The following is an 18,378-nucleotide window of genomic DNA, read 5'->3' as shown; positions in this document are numbered from 1 at the left end:
AAACTTTATCGGTCAACAATAGCACAAAATTCCTTACCTTAATCAACTTCAAGCGTGAAATAACGTGCAACAACACGGAGACAAGGCACAATTTTTTGAGAAATAACTTTTTTCAAGAACATTCCAATTCCGTTAATTGTTTACTCGCTCTAACACTTATTTACAGTACGCCTAGGTCTAACAATGCAGTTATGACCAATCTCACCTAACAAACACCACCTCATATAGGGGGCATTTAAATCAACAATTAAAATTAAATTTAACTAATTTACTTTTCATTTCTATTTTCATCACTATTTGAAGAGCCACTAAGCATGGGACCAAAGCCAGACAACAGACAACAAAGGGTCAAAAAATCAGTCCAAGCCAACATTCAAAATGGTTAAAAGGAGCCCAAAGATTCAAAGCGAATCCAGACCAGTTACGCGCAGCCAAAAAAGACAGAATTTGTCACCTTTGGCCTTGCCATCAACATCTTCATCTAAGGGTCAACCACAGAAGAATTCGCCGAAGCTATCGTTGAGGCGAAAAAAAGTTATATATTCAACTTAAGACGACGACATTGAGCCATCTTTGGCCTTGCCATCAACATCTTCATCCAAGAATCAACCGCGAAAAATTCACATAAGCTATCGCCAAAGCAAAAAAAGTTATATTTTCGTCTGAGATTCAAGACAACGACTATTTCTGAATCACTTGGACTCTTTCGATAATTTTGTAGACACAGTCGATGAAAAGCTTTTGATGTTCAAAAATGATTCAAACTTTTTCACTTTGAAGCTGTGTCATATTCTTGACACCCGAATCATTGATTTGGAAAAATTGAATGAGAGGCCTCTCGCGATACAAAATCGTGATAAGTTCAATCAACTTAGGCCGGTTGTCAAGGATGGTGAGACGAAACGATTTAAATTCCGAATAAACAAATCGGATAGGGAGTACATAACACGAAACGCTATGGAAAATGAATTCAAGACAACGTATATGGAAAAGCTTACTTCGAGTGAATCTGCCTGTAAGAGAACAGAAAAATGTAATCATAAACCCCTTGAGAAAAAATGCCGGAACAACAAAATTTATGATCATTTACGAAAAGTATTGGGTTGAACGCTGTGGAGTGTGGGGTATTGCTCATCAGGCAATAATCATAATATGGAACAATTCACTAAGCATTTAAGAAAATACCATTTGGATGAAGGAATCGAATCGACACAAAATCCGGAAGACCAACAATTGGAATTTGAATCGAACGATTAAGGATATCTTCAATTATATCTCCACTCAATAATCAATTTAAGTATACTTACTTATTTATCCATTTATTTGTTATTTGACTGAATCTATTGAACATAACATGAATCCAGAAATTTTCTTGTAATTGTTTCACGATTTGACTATAATTTGCTGATCATTAATCAATTAAACAATGTGTGAACAATATCTAGCCTCTAAAGAAACTTATGGAGAAATTTTAGCTCAAGATGATGCATGAAATAGTATTGAAAGACAAATTTTGAGAGTTTGTATTAGTAAAAAATTCAATTTTTAATACCAACTATCTTTTAAAGGAAGCATTTGAATTGATGGCAAAACGTCCAAGAGCGAACTGATCATTTGGAAGATTCAAAATGTCAAAATTCAAGATGAATTGGTTTCAATAAATATTTTAATATCAATACGATTAATGATCCCTTTATTTTCAAAAAAAACTGTGTGCACCGCTAGATGTTGTGAACGACATCAAAGGAGAAAATACAATACCATCATTGAACTTTATCTTGCACATTTAAATGACCATCAAAAGCAAATCAATCCGGGTTCAATACTTGTCTTTCGTATTATTCATCCCGGTTAATTAAACAAAGGCTACTAATCCAGAAAATCAGAAAATCAGAAGCTCTGATTTTATGGTTTTGCAACCCAAAAACATTAGGACAATAACCAATAAATTGAATAGATGAGTTCTTGTCTCGACAATATCCATAACTGAAGTACAATAAAGAACATTTCATGGTAAATAAGAACCCTTTCACCAAAGGTAAGACAAAGATTAATGCAAATCGAATTCATTGGGCGGGTCATTCAGAGCGCCAAACGAGATAAGGCGCCTTAAAAAACATCTGCGACTGCTTTAGGTACATTATTGCTATCTAGAGTACCTATGATATCTTGTAATGATGGAAATTGGATGGCTCGCTCGATGATCGGTCAATGTTGACTGCATAAATGAAATCTGGTATAATAATTCATTACAATTTGAGTAAGTGGCTAGTTTGGATGCGATAGCCTTTATTAGATACCGGTGTACGCAAAAAGAGATGAAACTACTAAGAATTTGTTAATGAAGCTGAATTGAGTCAAGATGCTGAACTGGCTTGAAAGTTGTATGACAAATTCATCATCTATGGTGTTCAAGGGAATTTATATTGATAACTGCCATGATTCGAAATTTTATGCTTCAGAAGATTGTATTAGTATCATTAGTATCTGAATTTCATACGAAATCAAGAGATTTGAATAAAAAGAAAAAGCAATGACAGATATTATTAATAAATATAAAGAAATAATATTCAATGAGTTAGATGGCGTTTTAAGTATGGACAACAAATACATGTAAACTGAATAGATTTCAAAAATTAATGTTGTCTTCAACTGAAGCCACCAAGCACATGATTATTCATTAAATTTTTAGTTATTAATATGTGAATAATAGTTAAATCAAAAGAATGTCTCGATTACTATCGCTATAATGAGTGTAAACAAAGAAATATGAGAAAATTTGCACGAAATGTTTAGTTTGGTCGAGATTTGTATTTAATATTAGGGTTTGCACTTAATCAATAAACAAGTTAATTTTGATCATGTTAATCAACGATCGATCTAACAGCTCCTAGATACTAAACAATGATTGATATTGAAAAATGATAAGATTGTTTGGGTGGTTGAATAAATGCATGAGAATTAATTCTCACAGTCGATAATTTAAGGTGTTATAAAATTCCAGAAACAAGTCAGAAAAGGAAAGCATTTTTGAGTTCAACATTGAAAATGAGGAATCAAATACTTTACAAGATGTTATGCTTTATACTTTTTCTGCTTTTAAATTGTTCAATCATCAATTGCAGTAAGTATTAAATTGAATTAATTAAAATATTGTTTAATTGTTTATTGATTAATCACCTTGTCTTTAAATTTGAAGCATTCTTGGTGGGATCAAGAGTTACAGGCCACAGTAATACCAATAGGATCATTCGTGCATCTTTAACGGACAAGGTTAGTTTAATTCAATTGTAATTAAAGTTACATTTGATTTATAATATTTATTAACTATCAATTAAGGATACTGGTCGTGTTTGGCAAATGCAAGAATGGGTTTACTCAGGAAGTCCAAGAACTGGACGAATCGAAATAAAATCAGATGAAAATGAAGCCAATGTCTTTTATTCATACACAAACTCAATGGATAACAAGAAACGTCTCGTTATTCATGGTAAGTCTTGTTTGTTTATAAAAATTTAATTGTTATGTTAGTAATACTAGTTAATCGTAATAGTTGGTATTGAAACTTAATTTTATTTTTGAACTAGACAATGAATGCGATCTTTATAATTATGATCTGAAGTGGGACAACTTATTGCCTGGTGTAAATAAACCTTTAACTAATCTTATCCTGCTTTTGGGTCCATCGCTCTTGGATCGTTTTAGTGTCTTTGATTGGGTAATTAATAGAGACATTTATTTTTAATAATCAAGACACTTAAATAAATTTATTATTTCCAACATGAAACGTCTTTAACAGGCAAATGGTAACGATTGGACTATCCGAGGTTTATCTATGCACAGCGTCTCAACCGATTTGGATGGTAAACTCAACATAACTTTATTTTACGAAAGTAAGATCCATTTTCATTACTTTTGATGTTATTGATGATATTTATTTTCAATTGATTTGATTATTTTTCATTAAATTAGATAATCTCAACCAAATGAATGGCATTCAGCAGCCAAGTCAAATTGTATTCACTGGTCACAATCCCGATACTTTAGTTGAAGGAGAAGCTGAGACTCTCATCTTAGACATTTATTTACAATCGCAAACTGAACAAAGATTGGATAAACTGGTCCAGGTAAGTTTAGTGGTTTGCTAGTTTATTTATTAGTTATTAAATATGAATTTTGTTATTCTAAGGTTACACCAGGATTTGGTTGCCCAGTATATCTAAATGGAGATGTTGCCTTCCCTGAACTCAACACGGTCAAAATTCATTTCATAGCTGCTGAAATAAATGAATATGGTACAAAAGTTATAAAAGAGGTAACTAATAGATTTATTTGCTCGCTCTTTAAAATCGATAATAATTTTTGTTTTTTCATCCAGTATCATGCAGATGAATCTTATCAGGTTTTGCGACAAGCTCAATTATCTAAGTTTGATGAAGAAAAGCTCATCGATTATTCACTTGGTGCTGTTTATTCCATATCACATTATGGGGGTTGCTTCACATCATCTATTAAGTCAAGTGAACCTGGTATTGATGAAAAAGGTTCATTTTCAATAGCAAGACTACTCTGGCTACCAAAGACATTGAAGTATCTTGGAGAGATAATATTTGTAAGTTTAACCGTAACTTTGATTAACTGAATAATGACCTATTTATACCGATTGTGTCTAAACAGGAGCATAGATCAGGTTATAATGTTCACGTTTGGGAATCCACTGAGACCAATCGAGAAGTAAATGGCGAAACATATGATAAAGTGGTGACAATACAGTATTTGAGTTCATCTGTAAGTTTAGTGTTACTGCGACTTATTTTTTTGTAATGATTTTCTTTCCTTTATTTCAGTACAAAAATGATATGTTCAAAGGCTACAGTCCTGTTGCAGCTTCAATGAAATTATACAGAAAAAATGAAAAGGTAAGACCTGATGTGATGATTTAAAATATAATATCTAACTGTTGAATATTGCAGGGTTCATATTATTTAGCATATTCAGTTCATCGAGATTATTATGATTCCAATAGTGATTTACCTGAGTCTGAATACCGTGCAGCCCTGCAAGCGATTGATTGCTCCCAATCCCTGGGAAAAAGATTGAATTTAAAGTTTCATTTAACATGCAAAGGTAATGTTAACGGCCAAAGTTGTTTGTTAATTTACTCAGATTTTATTCATTCCCAATATAGATTCTGATGGATGCATTCAAAAGTCACAAGATTCAGTTTATGAAATGAGAGAACTGCTTCGATCAAGTTTACTTGGACAACTAGGAATATCATCCATTCGAGTTGTCGATATCGATTTTAAGTTTCAGAAAGAAGTGATTGAAGCTGACGTTACTTTTCTCGAAGCCCCGCAAATCTCTGGTGAATAAATTTCTGAAACAATAGATTGTGGTAGAATAATTATCCATTTCAAATTTTATTTTAAAGTTGATTTTTTTTCTCTTCTTTTCACCCATCAAAGCGGTTTTACCATATGTGGTTAAATACACGAGACCACAGTCCATCAGCAAATTACGCGAGACTGTTGCTGGTAGCGCTGAAAAGTGTCTTCAATATCATTCATCATTCGTTCCTTCTGGGGCGTAAGTTGTACTGTTTCAAGTTATGTTTAATTTTGAATAACATTTAATTCTGGTTTCTTTTTATTAGATTTAATGTTCCAAGTGCTATAATCTATTGTCAGGAGGGAAATATTTGTTTCACTACTACGAACACGACAGAGATGAACCACGATAGCAAGGAAACTTCCTGTTATATTTACACCGATCCATTTAAAAAACTGAATAGATTAGGTCGAGAAAAGCCTTTATCAGATTTACATGATCATATACTTGGTTACTTTGGACATATAACATTTAATATAAATCTTGATGAAAAAGGTAAATATTTTTGTTCATCATTTATATTCATTAAGATCGAGTTTGAATTAATGCCATTGATATTGAACTTGTGAAATTTGATTTAATAGCCAAAGCAGTTGCTTTCCAAGTAACCGATGTCATTGCTCAAAACGAAGTGGCTAAAGAGCAGAAAATACCATTCGATATTTTGTATCATGACAGTCAATTCGATGAAATAGATGGCATTCATACTGTCATGGTTCCCGGAGTCAATCGTTTTGGTGATTGCTATCGTGCCTGTTCTCAGAATGAAGATATACCTTGTGAAACATTTTCATTTTGCAACGGAAAAGATAAGAAGGAATGTGTTGTATCGATTTGGTCGGGATCGCAGATAAAAAATAATCTAACAAGTGATTCAGATTGTGAAATTTATTCGAAGAAACATTTGTACGACTATAATGTTCGACCTAATTTGAAATACAAGCATCCAACTACAGTGTTTGCGGACACGCGTGAAGATGATTGTGCTGCGAAATGCTATGCTTCCAACGATTGTGATTCATTTGAATATTGTTGGGGTGGAAAGTGCTCTTTTGGTGATAATGTGACCTCAGAAGATACAGAATTTTATTACGGCTGTTTTATTTATACTAGTAAGTACTTATCGCAACAAATCAAAACCGTGTGGATAAATTATTGTACTTTACAAATACATTAACAAAAAGTCCCTTGATCCACCCACACAGGTTATCAACTGGTGGAAATTTAAAAACTTGATTCAACATTTTCTTTTATTTTTCTTACAGTCAAAAGCTCTGAAAAATACAAAGTAACTGGAACAAAGCTTGTGAGTCAAGTTTTGTACACAGAAGTTGATTTGGATTTAGATCAATGTGCAGCTATTTGTGATGATGATCAATCGTGTAAATCATTCAACTTCTGTCCTAAAGGGAAAGCACCCGCTCAATGTCAAATAACTTCATATTCAATTGGAGATCCCAAGACGGAATCAGTGGATTCATCCATTTGTCATAACTTTGAATTACCCGTCAAATCAAAAGCAGATGCACTTTCCGATAATATTCAGAAAAGCAGAATTTCTGGATTCAGTGGTGGAGGAGTTTTTGGTATAATTATGATGTTCTTATTTAGCGGCCTTTTTGCTGGTTTTATCTGCCCTTATGTGTACACTAAAGTCAAATCAAGAGATGTGAATAAATCAAAAGTTGATTTCGGATGGTCGAAGCATGAAGATGATGATGAGAATCAAACACAAATTTAAAATGTACAATTTGTAGAAAAATTAAAATTATCTATTTCAATATTATTCACAACAATAATTAACAAAACTCTAGTTAGGCTGGTTTCTAACTCCAGTTGGGGGATTGAGATAAGATCTTGTTTCGATTGAAGTTATTATATTATGATCTTATTGTAAACCAATAAGAAAAAATCAAATATTTCTCAGTCATTCGTTGTTTTAACTGTGTTTCAAGTGATTCTTTGTGAGTGCAATTCGAGTGCTTTTAACTCCAAGTCATCGAAGTGACTTGAGGCCAAAGTCGTTTTTAATACGAAAATTGTGGTTGACCCAAGATGGTAACAATAATATAATGCTGATGATTATTATTTAATGAATCAAGTAAAGGCAAAAGTTGATACAGCTGTAAGATGTAGCCCCATCCAAATCTCGATCCTCATCAAACTTGATTTTCAACTTTCAAAGAGTCAAATAATCTTCGTTATTCTCACTTATATTAGCATTTTAATTTTCTTAAATTAGATTAGTGTTTCATTCGATAATGATGATGAGACATGCAAACAAAGACATTTTATCTTTCACCTTCTTTCCACTTCAATAATTTTGGAATCAATTGATGATGGATAAACACCCTTTACTTATAGCATCTGTATGTTCACTGAATTATCAAAAATTTCCATAACATAACCATTTTTTTCTTCAAATTGTTGATCAAATGTAAAGGAAATCGCAAAGGAAATTGCACCAATAACAATTTATTTTTATTGCAATGCAAATTATGGTTACATTTATTTGTGATTCAACAATCAGTTAAAATTCATCGTCCATTTGCAAATGATATTTAGAGGATCTTGACGAATCATTTCAAATTAATGTTCCCAGTTAAACAGTCTCAAGTCATTTAATCTCTAGCTAATAGGTTGTCTTGTGATTAACAGTATTTCAACTTAGGGTCAGTGCGACAACTAATTGTGTTAAGAGTTGTACGAATTGTCAATAATAAATTCAATCGGTCAATGGCCTTTTTATTTATCTTTCAATTGTTTCATCTGATTTTGCAAAATCTAACAGTAATTCTGTCCTTTTTTGGGTCCAAGAATATTTAATTTGGATTTAATCTGCAAAATTAATGGGCAATTATTTCGATTCGTAACTCGATTAGTTTATTTAGACTTGAAAATGAAATGATGAAATTCAGGTTTGAATGTGAACCAATAGATAGCGCTATATGAAGAGTATTTGAGTTGAAAAGATTTGCTTTGAGTGAGAATGAGAGAGCAAACAGGTTGAATCTTTACAGGTTTATTTTTTATTTTGCAGCTTGTTATTCATAGTTTGGTTTTTTGTTAAATTTGTTAATTAATTGTGTAATTAATTTATTGTTAACTTTTTTATGTATTTAATTTGTTTAATGCTGTGGTAACTGTAACCTTTTCCACCGTGGATTTTTACGATTTGACTGTTTGTTTACTCTTTATCTTCCTTCTGGATCCTCCGTTTCTTTCAAAGTTTGATCAGTTACAACAGTTATGGGTGACTGTGAAAGCTGGTTGAGTGATACTATAAAGAACAGTAGCAGCAACAAGTGTGATTTCATCAGAGAATCAAAACAACATAAACTACAATATCAAACGTACGAAGATCAATACAAATTTGTTCAATTATTAGGAGAAGATAAAGATTGGAAGCAACTGAAACCCGAAAAGAAGCAACTTGAGCAACTGTTTACAACATATTTCAACTTATTTCCCTCCATCACTCTTATCAAAGATATTATTTACTTTATCCAAATTATCAACTTTATCGAGATTACCACCACTACCTGCATTGTCAATTTATTCAAATTACCTGTGTTCTCGTAACATATTCACCTAAACAGAAAAGAAAGAGATTGAAATTACGTTTTACATATACTTTTCTCTTGTTCTATCATCTTAATTCTATACATTTTTCTTTCTCCGTTTCGCTTTATTCTTGACTCACTCACTTTTTCCTTTTTTTTCTGTTACCATTACCACCTTATCTATCATAAAAAGTATCACCATTTATAATCGATTATTATTCTTTAAATTTAATAATCTTGTCCTTACCTGCATTCCGTTGATTTGGTTCCAACTAAGCAGATTGAATGGTAAAAAAGGCCAGATTAGAGATTGATGAGAGGCTTTTACTAGGTTTGGTCGAAGAAGCTGATCAAATAGAGCATCTTCATCACCGCCACTCTCATAATCAAACACAGCTTCAAAATAATCATCATCATCATCTTGACGAAGAAGAAGATATTGAGGAAAGAAGGCAAAGTAGAAGTATGAGTAGTATGACCGGCACCAGTAACTCAAGTCCTCCTAACTCATCGGGATCATCACCGTCTCCGGTGGCCTGCGGGCTTACCGTAAACGGATCCAACTCAACAGGGAACAACCACCTTTCAGTATCTCCTCCATCATCATGTGTTACCCCGAGCACCAATCACCGTGAACCGGACCCCAATACCATTAAGATGTTTGTTGGACAGATTCCAAGGGATTGGTCTGAGGCTGAATGCCGAGCTCTTTTTGAAGAATTTGGTGAAATTTATTCCTTAAATGTACTCAAAGATAAATCCTCTGGACTCAGTCGAGGCTGTTGTTTTGTTACTTTTTTTTCGAGAAAGTCAGCTCTTGACGCTCAAAATGCTCTCCATAATATTAAAACATTGCCTGGAATGCATCATCCCATCCAAATGAAACCAGCTGATAGTGAGAACCGTAATGAAAGAAAACTTTTCATCGGTATGTTATCAAAAAAGTATTCAGAAACTGAGGTCAAACTCATGTTTGCTCCTTATGGAATCATTGAAGAGTGCACAGTTCTTAGAGATGCTAATGGGCTCAGTAAAGGTAATTTTTAACCCAAATTTATCTCAATTTTCAATCTAATTTAAAACAGTTTCAAGTTAATGCCAATTGTTATCTATTGATCATGATATACATGAACCATTTCACTTTCTACAATGTCTCTAATCTAATTTCATGATGATAGTAATGATGTTGACAAAAACTGCTTTCAATTAAACAATCTAACTTGCTAGCTTTTAAATTCATGTTAAATATTCCTTTTCTTTATCTTTCACAGGCTGTGCTTTCGTAACCTTTACCTCACGACAATGTGCAGTTAATGCTATTAGAGCAATGAATCACAGTCAAACAATGGAAGGCTGTTCTTCGTCTTTGGTTGTTAAATTCGCTGATACCCAAAAAGATAAAGATGCCCGAAAACAGCAAGTACGAATTAACATCTTGAATACAAATCCTGGAAACCAGAAAATTTACCCTAACCTTAATATCCAACGTCGTTTTAATCCATTTTCATCACTCTTCTTCCTTTCCATTATCGCTAACTATATGCACCTTTTTTCACTCATAACAACCAAAACAGACTCAGCTGATTATCCGAAAAATTTGTCTAATCTACCGTATCTCTTATGACAGTAGTATTCAAGGGCGAAAGTAATTTCTGGTTTACCAAGAGTGGAAAAAAGAGATTACTAAAAAAGAAGAGAAAAGCGAAAGTAGGAAAAACAATTGAATCTGAGCAGGAATTGATTCAGCTTTCCTAAAAGACTTGGAAACTTTACTGATAGTTATTGCGTTCATCTCTGATATTTTTATACATAAATATGCGTTGATGATGATAAATATGATGGATAGAGGTTAGTAGAAGAGGAAAATGATAGGTAAAGATAGTGATGGTAATTTAGTGGGAAGAGCATTAATATATAATAAAGTCTCTCAGTTTTCGCCTCTCTTTTAACATGTTCATCTTTAGAAAGTTAACTCAGACAATAATCAACAAAACTTTGCTTGAGTGACTGAAAAACTGAAAGATGCTTGTTGCTTCATTTATCGTCTTGATAAGTACATAATTTATGTATATTTGGTTTATCGACACATATTTTTCATCAGACTCTTTCGATTGAATATTTCATATATTCCATGCTTGTTCCTCTCTCTCTCATCTTTCCATTTTACCCTTTTGTTTACATTTCAAGTGAATTTTCAGGATACAGAACATCATTAACATATTGAAATTTCTTATCTGTTTATTTTTCTTTTCTCTTTCAGCAAATTTTAATGCAACATCTAGCAGCAGCAGCGGTTGTCCATCAACACCAAGCAACTACACCAGCACCAGTTGCTCTTACCACAACCGCAACTAACCCTTATTTAGCTTTAGCTGCAGCTGCAGTCTCAGCTCAACAGCACCAAGCTCAACAACAACACATTGCTGCAGCAACTTTAGCAATGCAACAACAGTGAGTAAATGATTATCCAAATAAATTACAATTTTAACCATTAACAACAGCAACATCAACACCAAAAAAGTGATAATTTGATAATGACAAAAGTATTACCAATAGAGGTTAACCCTTCCAACCTATCTCTCTATCTCTTGGTTGGTCAATCGATGAAGCTACAGAAGCAAAAATGACCAGAAAAAAAAGACCAGAAAAGGGTTAACTTTTAATCAATCTACTTTTCAACCGATGATTTTAACCTTTAGAGATAGAGAATGGTTGGAGAGAGGGAAAAATAATCTTACCCGAGAAAAGTGTTTTTATAGATATATTTGTATAATAAGATGAAGGCTTTAGTCAGTTAAATGAATTATCGATTGGAATCTTGTTGTTTGCTCCTTTGGAATGCTTTTCAAGTCTCATAAGAAGAGTAAAAACCATTGTGTAAGTAAATTCATTTTCTTTACTCCCTGCAATCCTCCATATCTTGAGTTGCCTGTTGATTGAACCAACTTCTTCTTTGCTATGGAAAGGCATTTCTGGAATCAATTTATTGAAACCCATTTCCTCTACTTTTTTTGTTCATCCACATTCACACATATCATATGTAGTTAGTTTCCTTCTCAAATTCATTTCTCTCTCTCATTTCACCTCTTTATAAACTCACTATCATCATCTCATCTTACATTTTATCTAACAAGCACATTGAGAAGAAGCAGGCATAAAGACGAGAAAAAAAATATGCACATAAATATACATGTCTATTGGTTAAAGAAAGATGATGAGGAATAGAGGACTTGAGCAAAATTGAATTGAATTACACGTGAACATCTTGAAATGATTGTAAATATCAGCCTTTTATTGAATCTACTAGACAATCAATTGAAATAAACTCATGATTGAAATGAATAAAAATGATGGATTAATAATTGTATTAGTTAACAGGTTCACATTAAAAGACAAGTTGATCATAAACAAAAATATATGTTATCACATAAATTGACACGCTAACCATTTTAACATCATTATTTAACCTCAATTAAATGCCAGTGAAGCTGAAACAACAGATTATTAATTTTAATCATTCAGTTAAGTCCATCATTATCACCATCATTTTCATCCCTTCAGTTTAACAGCAAACTTCATTTTACAGTAACAAAAAGGATTCTCTTTAAAATCAATTTTCAACTCTTTCCACTTTTCTACATTTTTCCCCATTCTTTTCATCTCTCTCTCTCTCTCCTTGAAATAAGATGAAGATGAAAGCTCAAGAAATCTGTTAATTCTTGTTAACAAAATTCAACCTTTTTTGTGTGTTAAACCAGTACTTTAACGCAGTCTCTTTAGGACAAAATAATGAAAAAACAGATGAATTGATGACGATGGTGATTATGTGGAGTACGAGCTAAATTGTCATGTAATTGAGAGAAACATTTGTGATCGGTTGAATGGCAATCTCAATGATTGGTATATAACCATCATTATGATCATCATTATTATACATGTTTATACCATTTTTTACTGGTTTCAAGTATCGCTAATTTTTCTCTTTCCTGATGCTTGTCTCATGAACTTACTCAGTAACTTATCTCTCTCTCTCTCTCTCTCAAACCTCTTTTTTCCCTACAAACCCAAGAGGGGTCCAAAAAAGGCTCCTTGATAGTCTTTGCTTTTTGTAAATTTTTCTTCAACTTCTTCTGAAACATTGAAACCGGTTGGCCCTGAAAAAACACTGATAACTTGCATAAGATGATGAGTCGAAAGGGGAGCAAAAATGCGGAAACAAACAACAGTTACCTTTCAGATAATATGATTACCTGAAAAAATAGCATATTTTCACTTGTGTGAGAATTAATTTACCTTTTAATATACTTTGCTTGTATATTTGAGACTTTACATTTGATCATTTGGTAACTCAATGATTATCATAATCAAATATACACTTGAATTCACTTAAACTTGATTACATGCAAATTAACCAATTGACTTTTAATTTTCCTCTTTTTTCTTCTTCTTTCTACCTTTCAATTAACTAATCATCAATATTTTACTTACATAAATCTTTCTAAAGGTTATATCTTAAGATGAATTTGTAAATCTTATTTATTTGCCAGGTACTGATCAATATCATGTTTTTAAAATTAACCCTTGAAAGTTAACATAAACTAGTTTAAAGGCCAGCTGACAACCAACAAGGTAAAAATCAATGTAAATCTATGTTAATTTTTTTACAATTAATGTTTGTTTATAGTCAAAGGCAAACTTTAGACAACGTTTATTGTTGTTGTCAAAAATCTTGTTTGATGTTCATTTATGGCCGTTTTATTCCCGTTTCCTGTCATTTAAAATTATCAATCTTTAATTAGTCAATTAATGTTTGTTATATTTGCAATTGTTGTATCATTTTCAATCAAAATTGTGAAAATTCTTCATTTAAAATTCCCATTTTTCTCAAGTTCAGTCTTTACAGAAAATTGATAACTTCATTGATTAAACAATTATCATTTTTTTCATTGAATAGTTAATTTCTCATTGAACTCATAGGTTAACGTTTCAAACAATTAATAGTTTGATTACATTACTAAATGAAAGTTAAATGCAATTAGCTTAAACAATTACTACTGTAGTTACAAGTTTATTTCAGCTTTAACTTGATATAATTTGGTTTCTACCATTTATATTTGATACTTTCTTGATGTTTATTTGGTCTTTTTGAGCTCATCTAATACCATGTATTAAATAACCTTTCCTTGTACCGCAACAATTGAATATCTGTTAATCTGATACAGTATTAATGTATATTTACTCGTATTTTCATGTAACAAATGTAATATTACTTGAGTTTAAACTGTTTCTCAAGAAAACAAAACTTTCAATGTTTAGTATAATGTCGCTTTTTGTGTTTGTTGCTTGCTTTTTTGGTTATTTTCCCACCTTTGCATCTTCTGTGAATCCATTGGAGAAGCGATTGATCACCACATCGACACGTACTAAGCCGCTGTGCTTGAAAGTGAATAATAACTGTTGATGCGGTAACATATTTTCAGTCACAATTAAAGTCTTCGGTAAATATTGAATTACTTATCAAAACATTTGTCAATCTAATTCTGCAGTGTTAGCAGATTACCTAAAATCATTGACTTGATTAACACCGGACACATGCTATTGCAGCTTATCAACCTTACCTATTGGTTTATTGCCAACATAATACCTGGTAGAGCATTTAAATTGAATGTTTTTATTATAGACTAACCTACTTAATGGACATAAATCATGGGAAACTTTGACCTTTTTTCACTTTATTTCATGCCATAAAGTAAATTCTATAATCTCTTTAACTGAGCCATTATCGATAGTTTTCAATGTGTGTTGAAAGTAAAGCAAGAATTTTCCTTTTCTCCACTGTTTTCGCTCACTTATTTAACTGAATATTCTGTAAATTTATTTCAATGTAATCAACAGAGCAGTAAAAAGAAAAATAATTGTGAAAGAAAAAAAATATTATAATTTAAATTGATTCTTACGCATCAATTCAGGGTTTAAGTTTTCTTGAACATTTTCAACTGTTGAACATAAAAGTCGTTGAAATTTTATTCAAAGCTCGAGGTTGAAGGGAGAGACTCCAGTAAATTTGAGGCTTTTATTTAGTTTTCAATCTGCTGTGATTAACAATCTAATTAATGTATTTTCTTCTCTTTATCTGTTTATTTAGATGTATATTTAGGCGTAACAAGTACGCATGTGAATTGCATTTAAACCTTCGATGAACAATTAATTTTGGCTAAACCTTTTCTCTAAACCAAAATAAGGTTCAGTGTTGGGATAAAAGCTAAAGATACTTTTTATCTGCTAGAATCGCACAAAGAAGGATTATCAAGTTATATGGACTCAAGTGAATTACAGTCAATTTGTAAAGCTGATCGTTGAAGGTTTAAAAAATTAGGACAAAAGTATGAGTTTACTGAGATTTTTTTGGCCTTTACATTGGCCAGACATAATTAGGCTCATTATCCTGCCTTGTTTTTTACCTACTTAACTTATCATTTTTCAGTTTGAAACGTTTGAGTGGTTTTAAGAGGGGCAAAAGTGGTCACTAGATCACTGCTTTTAGACGCCATGAAGCTAATTATCATGATTATTTTATCTAGACTTTACAAATGAAAACATTCACGTTGACATTTACGACATTTTGTTTTGATTGATCATGATAAACACTCCCTTTGAAACCTGATATCTAAGGTGATACAAAGAAATAGGAAATGTTTTGATAAGTAACATTCATTTTTCAATGTGACTTTATGTGACTCCAAATTGGCTTCAATTGAATCTTCAAATGGTTCATAAGTTGATGTGAAAAAAGATCCGTTTTGCATTGAAATTTGTTTCTTTAAATGTCTATTTTGTTTTATTTTTTACTTCATTAAACAAAGCAGGCAATTGGCAGCTTCTATTTCTCAAGGAAATGATCAATTAGCATTGGCAGCTGCTGCAAATCTAACTCAAAATCCTGTTATGCTTGCAACCCTTTGTCCTGGTGCCAGGTAAGACACTTTGATTACCTATTTCCACCAATTGAATTGAAACAATGTAAAAATTAGGAAGTCATTCATAATTAAATATTAAACATGTATAACAAATGAGTTCAAAATTTTCATTGTTTTATATTTCCAACCTCAAAATAACTTTCTATTTCGGTTTGATGAAAAAATTTATTTTTTTGTTTTTTTTCTGGTTACTTTTTAGCACCAATGGTACCCATACAGTGACATCAGTCCATAGTTATCCAACAGCCACTCCTCAAGCTTCCATAACCAATGCCACGGCTGCGGCTGCTGTTGCTGCTTCTGGCCTTCTTCACGCACATCGGACCAGCCTATCTCTTGGTGGTAAACCCATGGAAGGTCCAGAAGGAGCAAATCTTTTTATCTATCATCTGCCCGCTGAATTCAGGGATGATGATTTGGCTCAAATTTTTGCTGCTTTTGGCCGTGTTTTGTCAAGCAAAGTATTCATCGATAAACTTACACATTTATCGAAATGTTTTGGTTTCGTCTCCTATGATAATGTTATCTCGGCACAAGCCGCCATCCAGGCCATGAATGGTTTTCAGATAGGAGCTAAAAGGCTTAAAGTCCAATTGAAAAAGTGTAAAGACAAACCTTACTGACCACCTACTACCGATTGCCGATCTGAATGATGAATCGCTTTTACTGTTTACTCCAAATACTCCATAGAGTTTTTTAAATGAAATGATGGTTAAAACGATTTACAAATTACAATGTAAAACAAGAGTAAAAGTGATCATACTTTTGATTCCCTTTGCTTTGTTACCTAAAACAAAATCAAATCTTGACCTTTTCTACTTTTTAAGTAGACCTTTTATTTGATGATAAATACGTTCTTAAAGACCGTCGATTAAAAAGTTGACAAGATCAACCTGTTTGATGACAGTTATTCCAATTCTGTTAATGTATTATCACAGATTGTCAACCGATCTATTGAAAAATAAGTGACTAAATCAACTGATAGCTTAATTTTATTTTATGGTTAATAAAAATCATTGCTATAAATTTAATTTTGCTCCTTTCATTCAATAATTCAAATGTACCAAAATACAATACTAAAGAGGTGAATATCGTCTCGGTTTTCAATTTTAGATTAGACTAATCTGGACCATTCCAGTAATACATAGCAATTAAATTTCAGTAAATTATTAGATGAAAGAGTTGGTAATTATTTGGCTTGAGAGATGAAGAATCTTAATTTTTTATACGATTTCGATGACAATGAGTCTCAGGACAAAAAACAGCTTGAATAGATGAGGTGCTTAATTGTTTGACTGTAATTTTTTTAGGGGATAAACTGACACTTAAATAGGTAGTGAATGATGAACAATGAAAAAATATAAATCAGAACAGTTTGAACAATTTAAGCTTACAGATGCAAAGAAAAAAGTGGAAATGACAAAAATTAAAAACAAAATTGCTTAAATTGCAACAATGTTATAAATATTAATGAACATTATCGTTACAATAAATGTCTTATTAAATCATTTTTCAAGTCAAATTAACGACAAAGTCAGAAATTTTAATCATATTAATGGCTTATTTCATTAATTTAGTTCAAAGATTAATATGTAGCAAAGGCTAATTTAATTAGTAAACTGGAAATTATTTGAGCAGATAATTGTGACCATTTCAGAAATGAAATTTCCAGGCATGCTTTAGGAATAACAGCAAATATAAAGTCACTTCAGATGTGAAACTTTTGCTGAATGTATCCATTTTACATCCATTTGTATCTGATGCCATGGCAAACTGAAGAATGACAATCTTGAAGTTACACCTTCTAATAATTTGGATTCACCTTTAGAGAACTGGAAATTCAGTTGATAGATTCTCGGATACAAAAGGATTGACATGTTGCCTTGAAACTCCGAAAAAATTTAACTTGAAACATTCTGGCTGATGAATTCAATCCTTCTTTAAATCGCTCGATAGTATTTCCTAAAATGAACAGAAGATATAAGAGATTCATGAGATGATTTGAATTGGAAATTTTTTTACCAACGCAAAAAGTGTGTCTAGACAAGTCAAATTTATGTAAATTAATTGTTGGCTTGGTCATTTGTTTATTAATAGCATTTTACTTACCGTCTTCAGCAGCAGTTGGTGCCAATTTCAATTGAATCCCGATAATGTTACACATAAATAAACCTTACAGGAATTAACGTTTGGTTCCGTTTAACCTATTAGCTTCCAAATAAACAGTATTTTCTAAACGAAGATGTCACCATTTTTTGTCAATATAAGACGGTCATGGAAGAGACATAAAAACCAGAAGAAAAATAAGATTGAATGAAAGGGTGAACACAAAATAAATTGTTACAAAAAAACTGTTGAATCTAACCAACAATAAGAGTGGACTTAAAAAAAAGGAAGGAGACATTGTTGAGATAAAAACGTTTACTTATAAAAGAGAGAGTCATGGT

General features: G+C 32.0%; 2 protein-coding genes and 1 long non-coding RNA gene across 4 annotated transcripts; 2 read left to right on the top strand and 1 right to left on the bottom strand.

The window, feature by feature from the left end:
• The first annotated feature begins 957 nt into the window (after window positions 1–957).
• LOC107369252 (uncharacterized) lies at window positions 958–7,331 on the top strand. The gene is made up of 16 exons (XM_089269321.1): window positions 958–1,015; window positions 3,200–3,273; window positions 3,340–3,490; window positions 3,588–3,718; window positions 3,800–3,893; window positions 3,973–4,127; window positions 4,190–4,315; window positions 4,379–4,612; window positions 4,678–4,788; window positions 4,848–4,919; window positions 4,974–5,127; window positions 5,189–5,368; window positions 5,469–5,589; window positions 5,657–5,886; window positions 5,976–6,503; window positions 6,657–7,331. Exons 1-16 carry the CDS (start codon window positions 958–960, stop codon window positions 7,130–7,132), a joined length of 2,895 nt encoding a protein of 964 aa, XP_089125447.1. The 3' UTR covers window positions 7,133–7,331.
• Window positions 7,332–8,425: 1,094 nt separating this feature from the next.
• LOC107369591 (CUGBP Elav-like family member 1) lies at window positions 8,426–16,962 on the top strand. 2 transcript variants are annotated; one of them, XM_015937559.3, is made up of 5 exons: window positions 8,426–9,990; window positions 10,226–10,374; window positions 11,215–11,405; window positions 15,821–15,928; window positions 16,131–16,962. In XM_015937559.3, the coding sequence occupies exons 1-5, from the start codon at window positions 9,240–9,242 to the stop codon at window positions 16,552–16,554; spliced, it is 1,623 nt and encodes a 540-aa protein (XP_015793045.1). In that variant the 5' UTR covers window positions 8,426–9,239; the 3' UTR covers window positions 16,555–16,962. The 2 variants fall into 2 exon arrangements, with proteins under 2 accessions (XP_015793045.1, XP_015793044.1); XM_015937558.3 differs by having other exon boundaries at window positions 15,818–15,928.
• A 169-nt stretch (window positions 16,963–17,131) lies between these two features.
• Window positions 17,132–18,323, bottom strand: LOC107369604 (uncharacterized). Its single transcript, XR_001570342.3, has 2 exons — window positions 18,041–18,323; window positions 17,132–17,893 (listed from the first exon to the last, which is right to left on the bottom strand). It is a non-coding gene; the product is annotated as an uncharacterized LOC107369604 (long non-coding RNA).
• Between the last annotated feature and the right edge of the window lie 55 nt (window positions 18,324–18,378).

This window comes from Tetranychus urticae, chromosome 3, assembly GCF_039701765.1.
Source record: "Tetranychus urticae isolate SD_2017Ah chromosome 3, NJAU_TeUrti_SD_1.0, whole genome shotgun sequence".
NCBI classification, from domain to species: Eukaryota; Metazoa; Arthropoda; class Arachnida; order Trombidiformes; family Tetranychidae; genus Tetranychus; species Tetranychus urticae.
The sequence above is the reverse complement of the archived record's forward strand: the minus strand, read 5'-3'. Positions and strand labels throughout refer to the sequence as shown.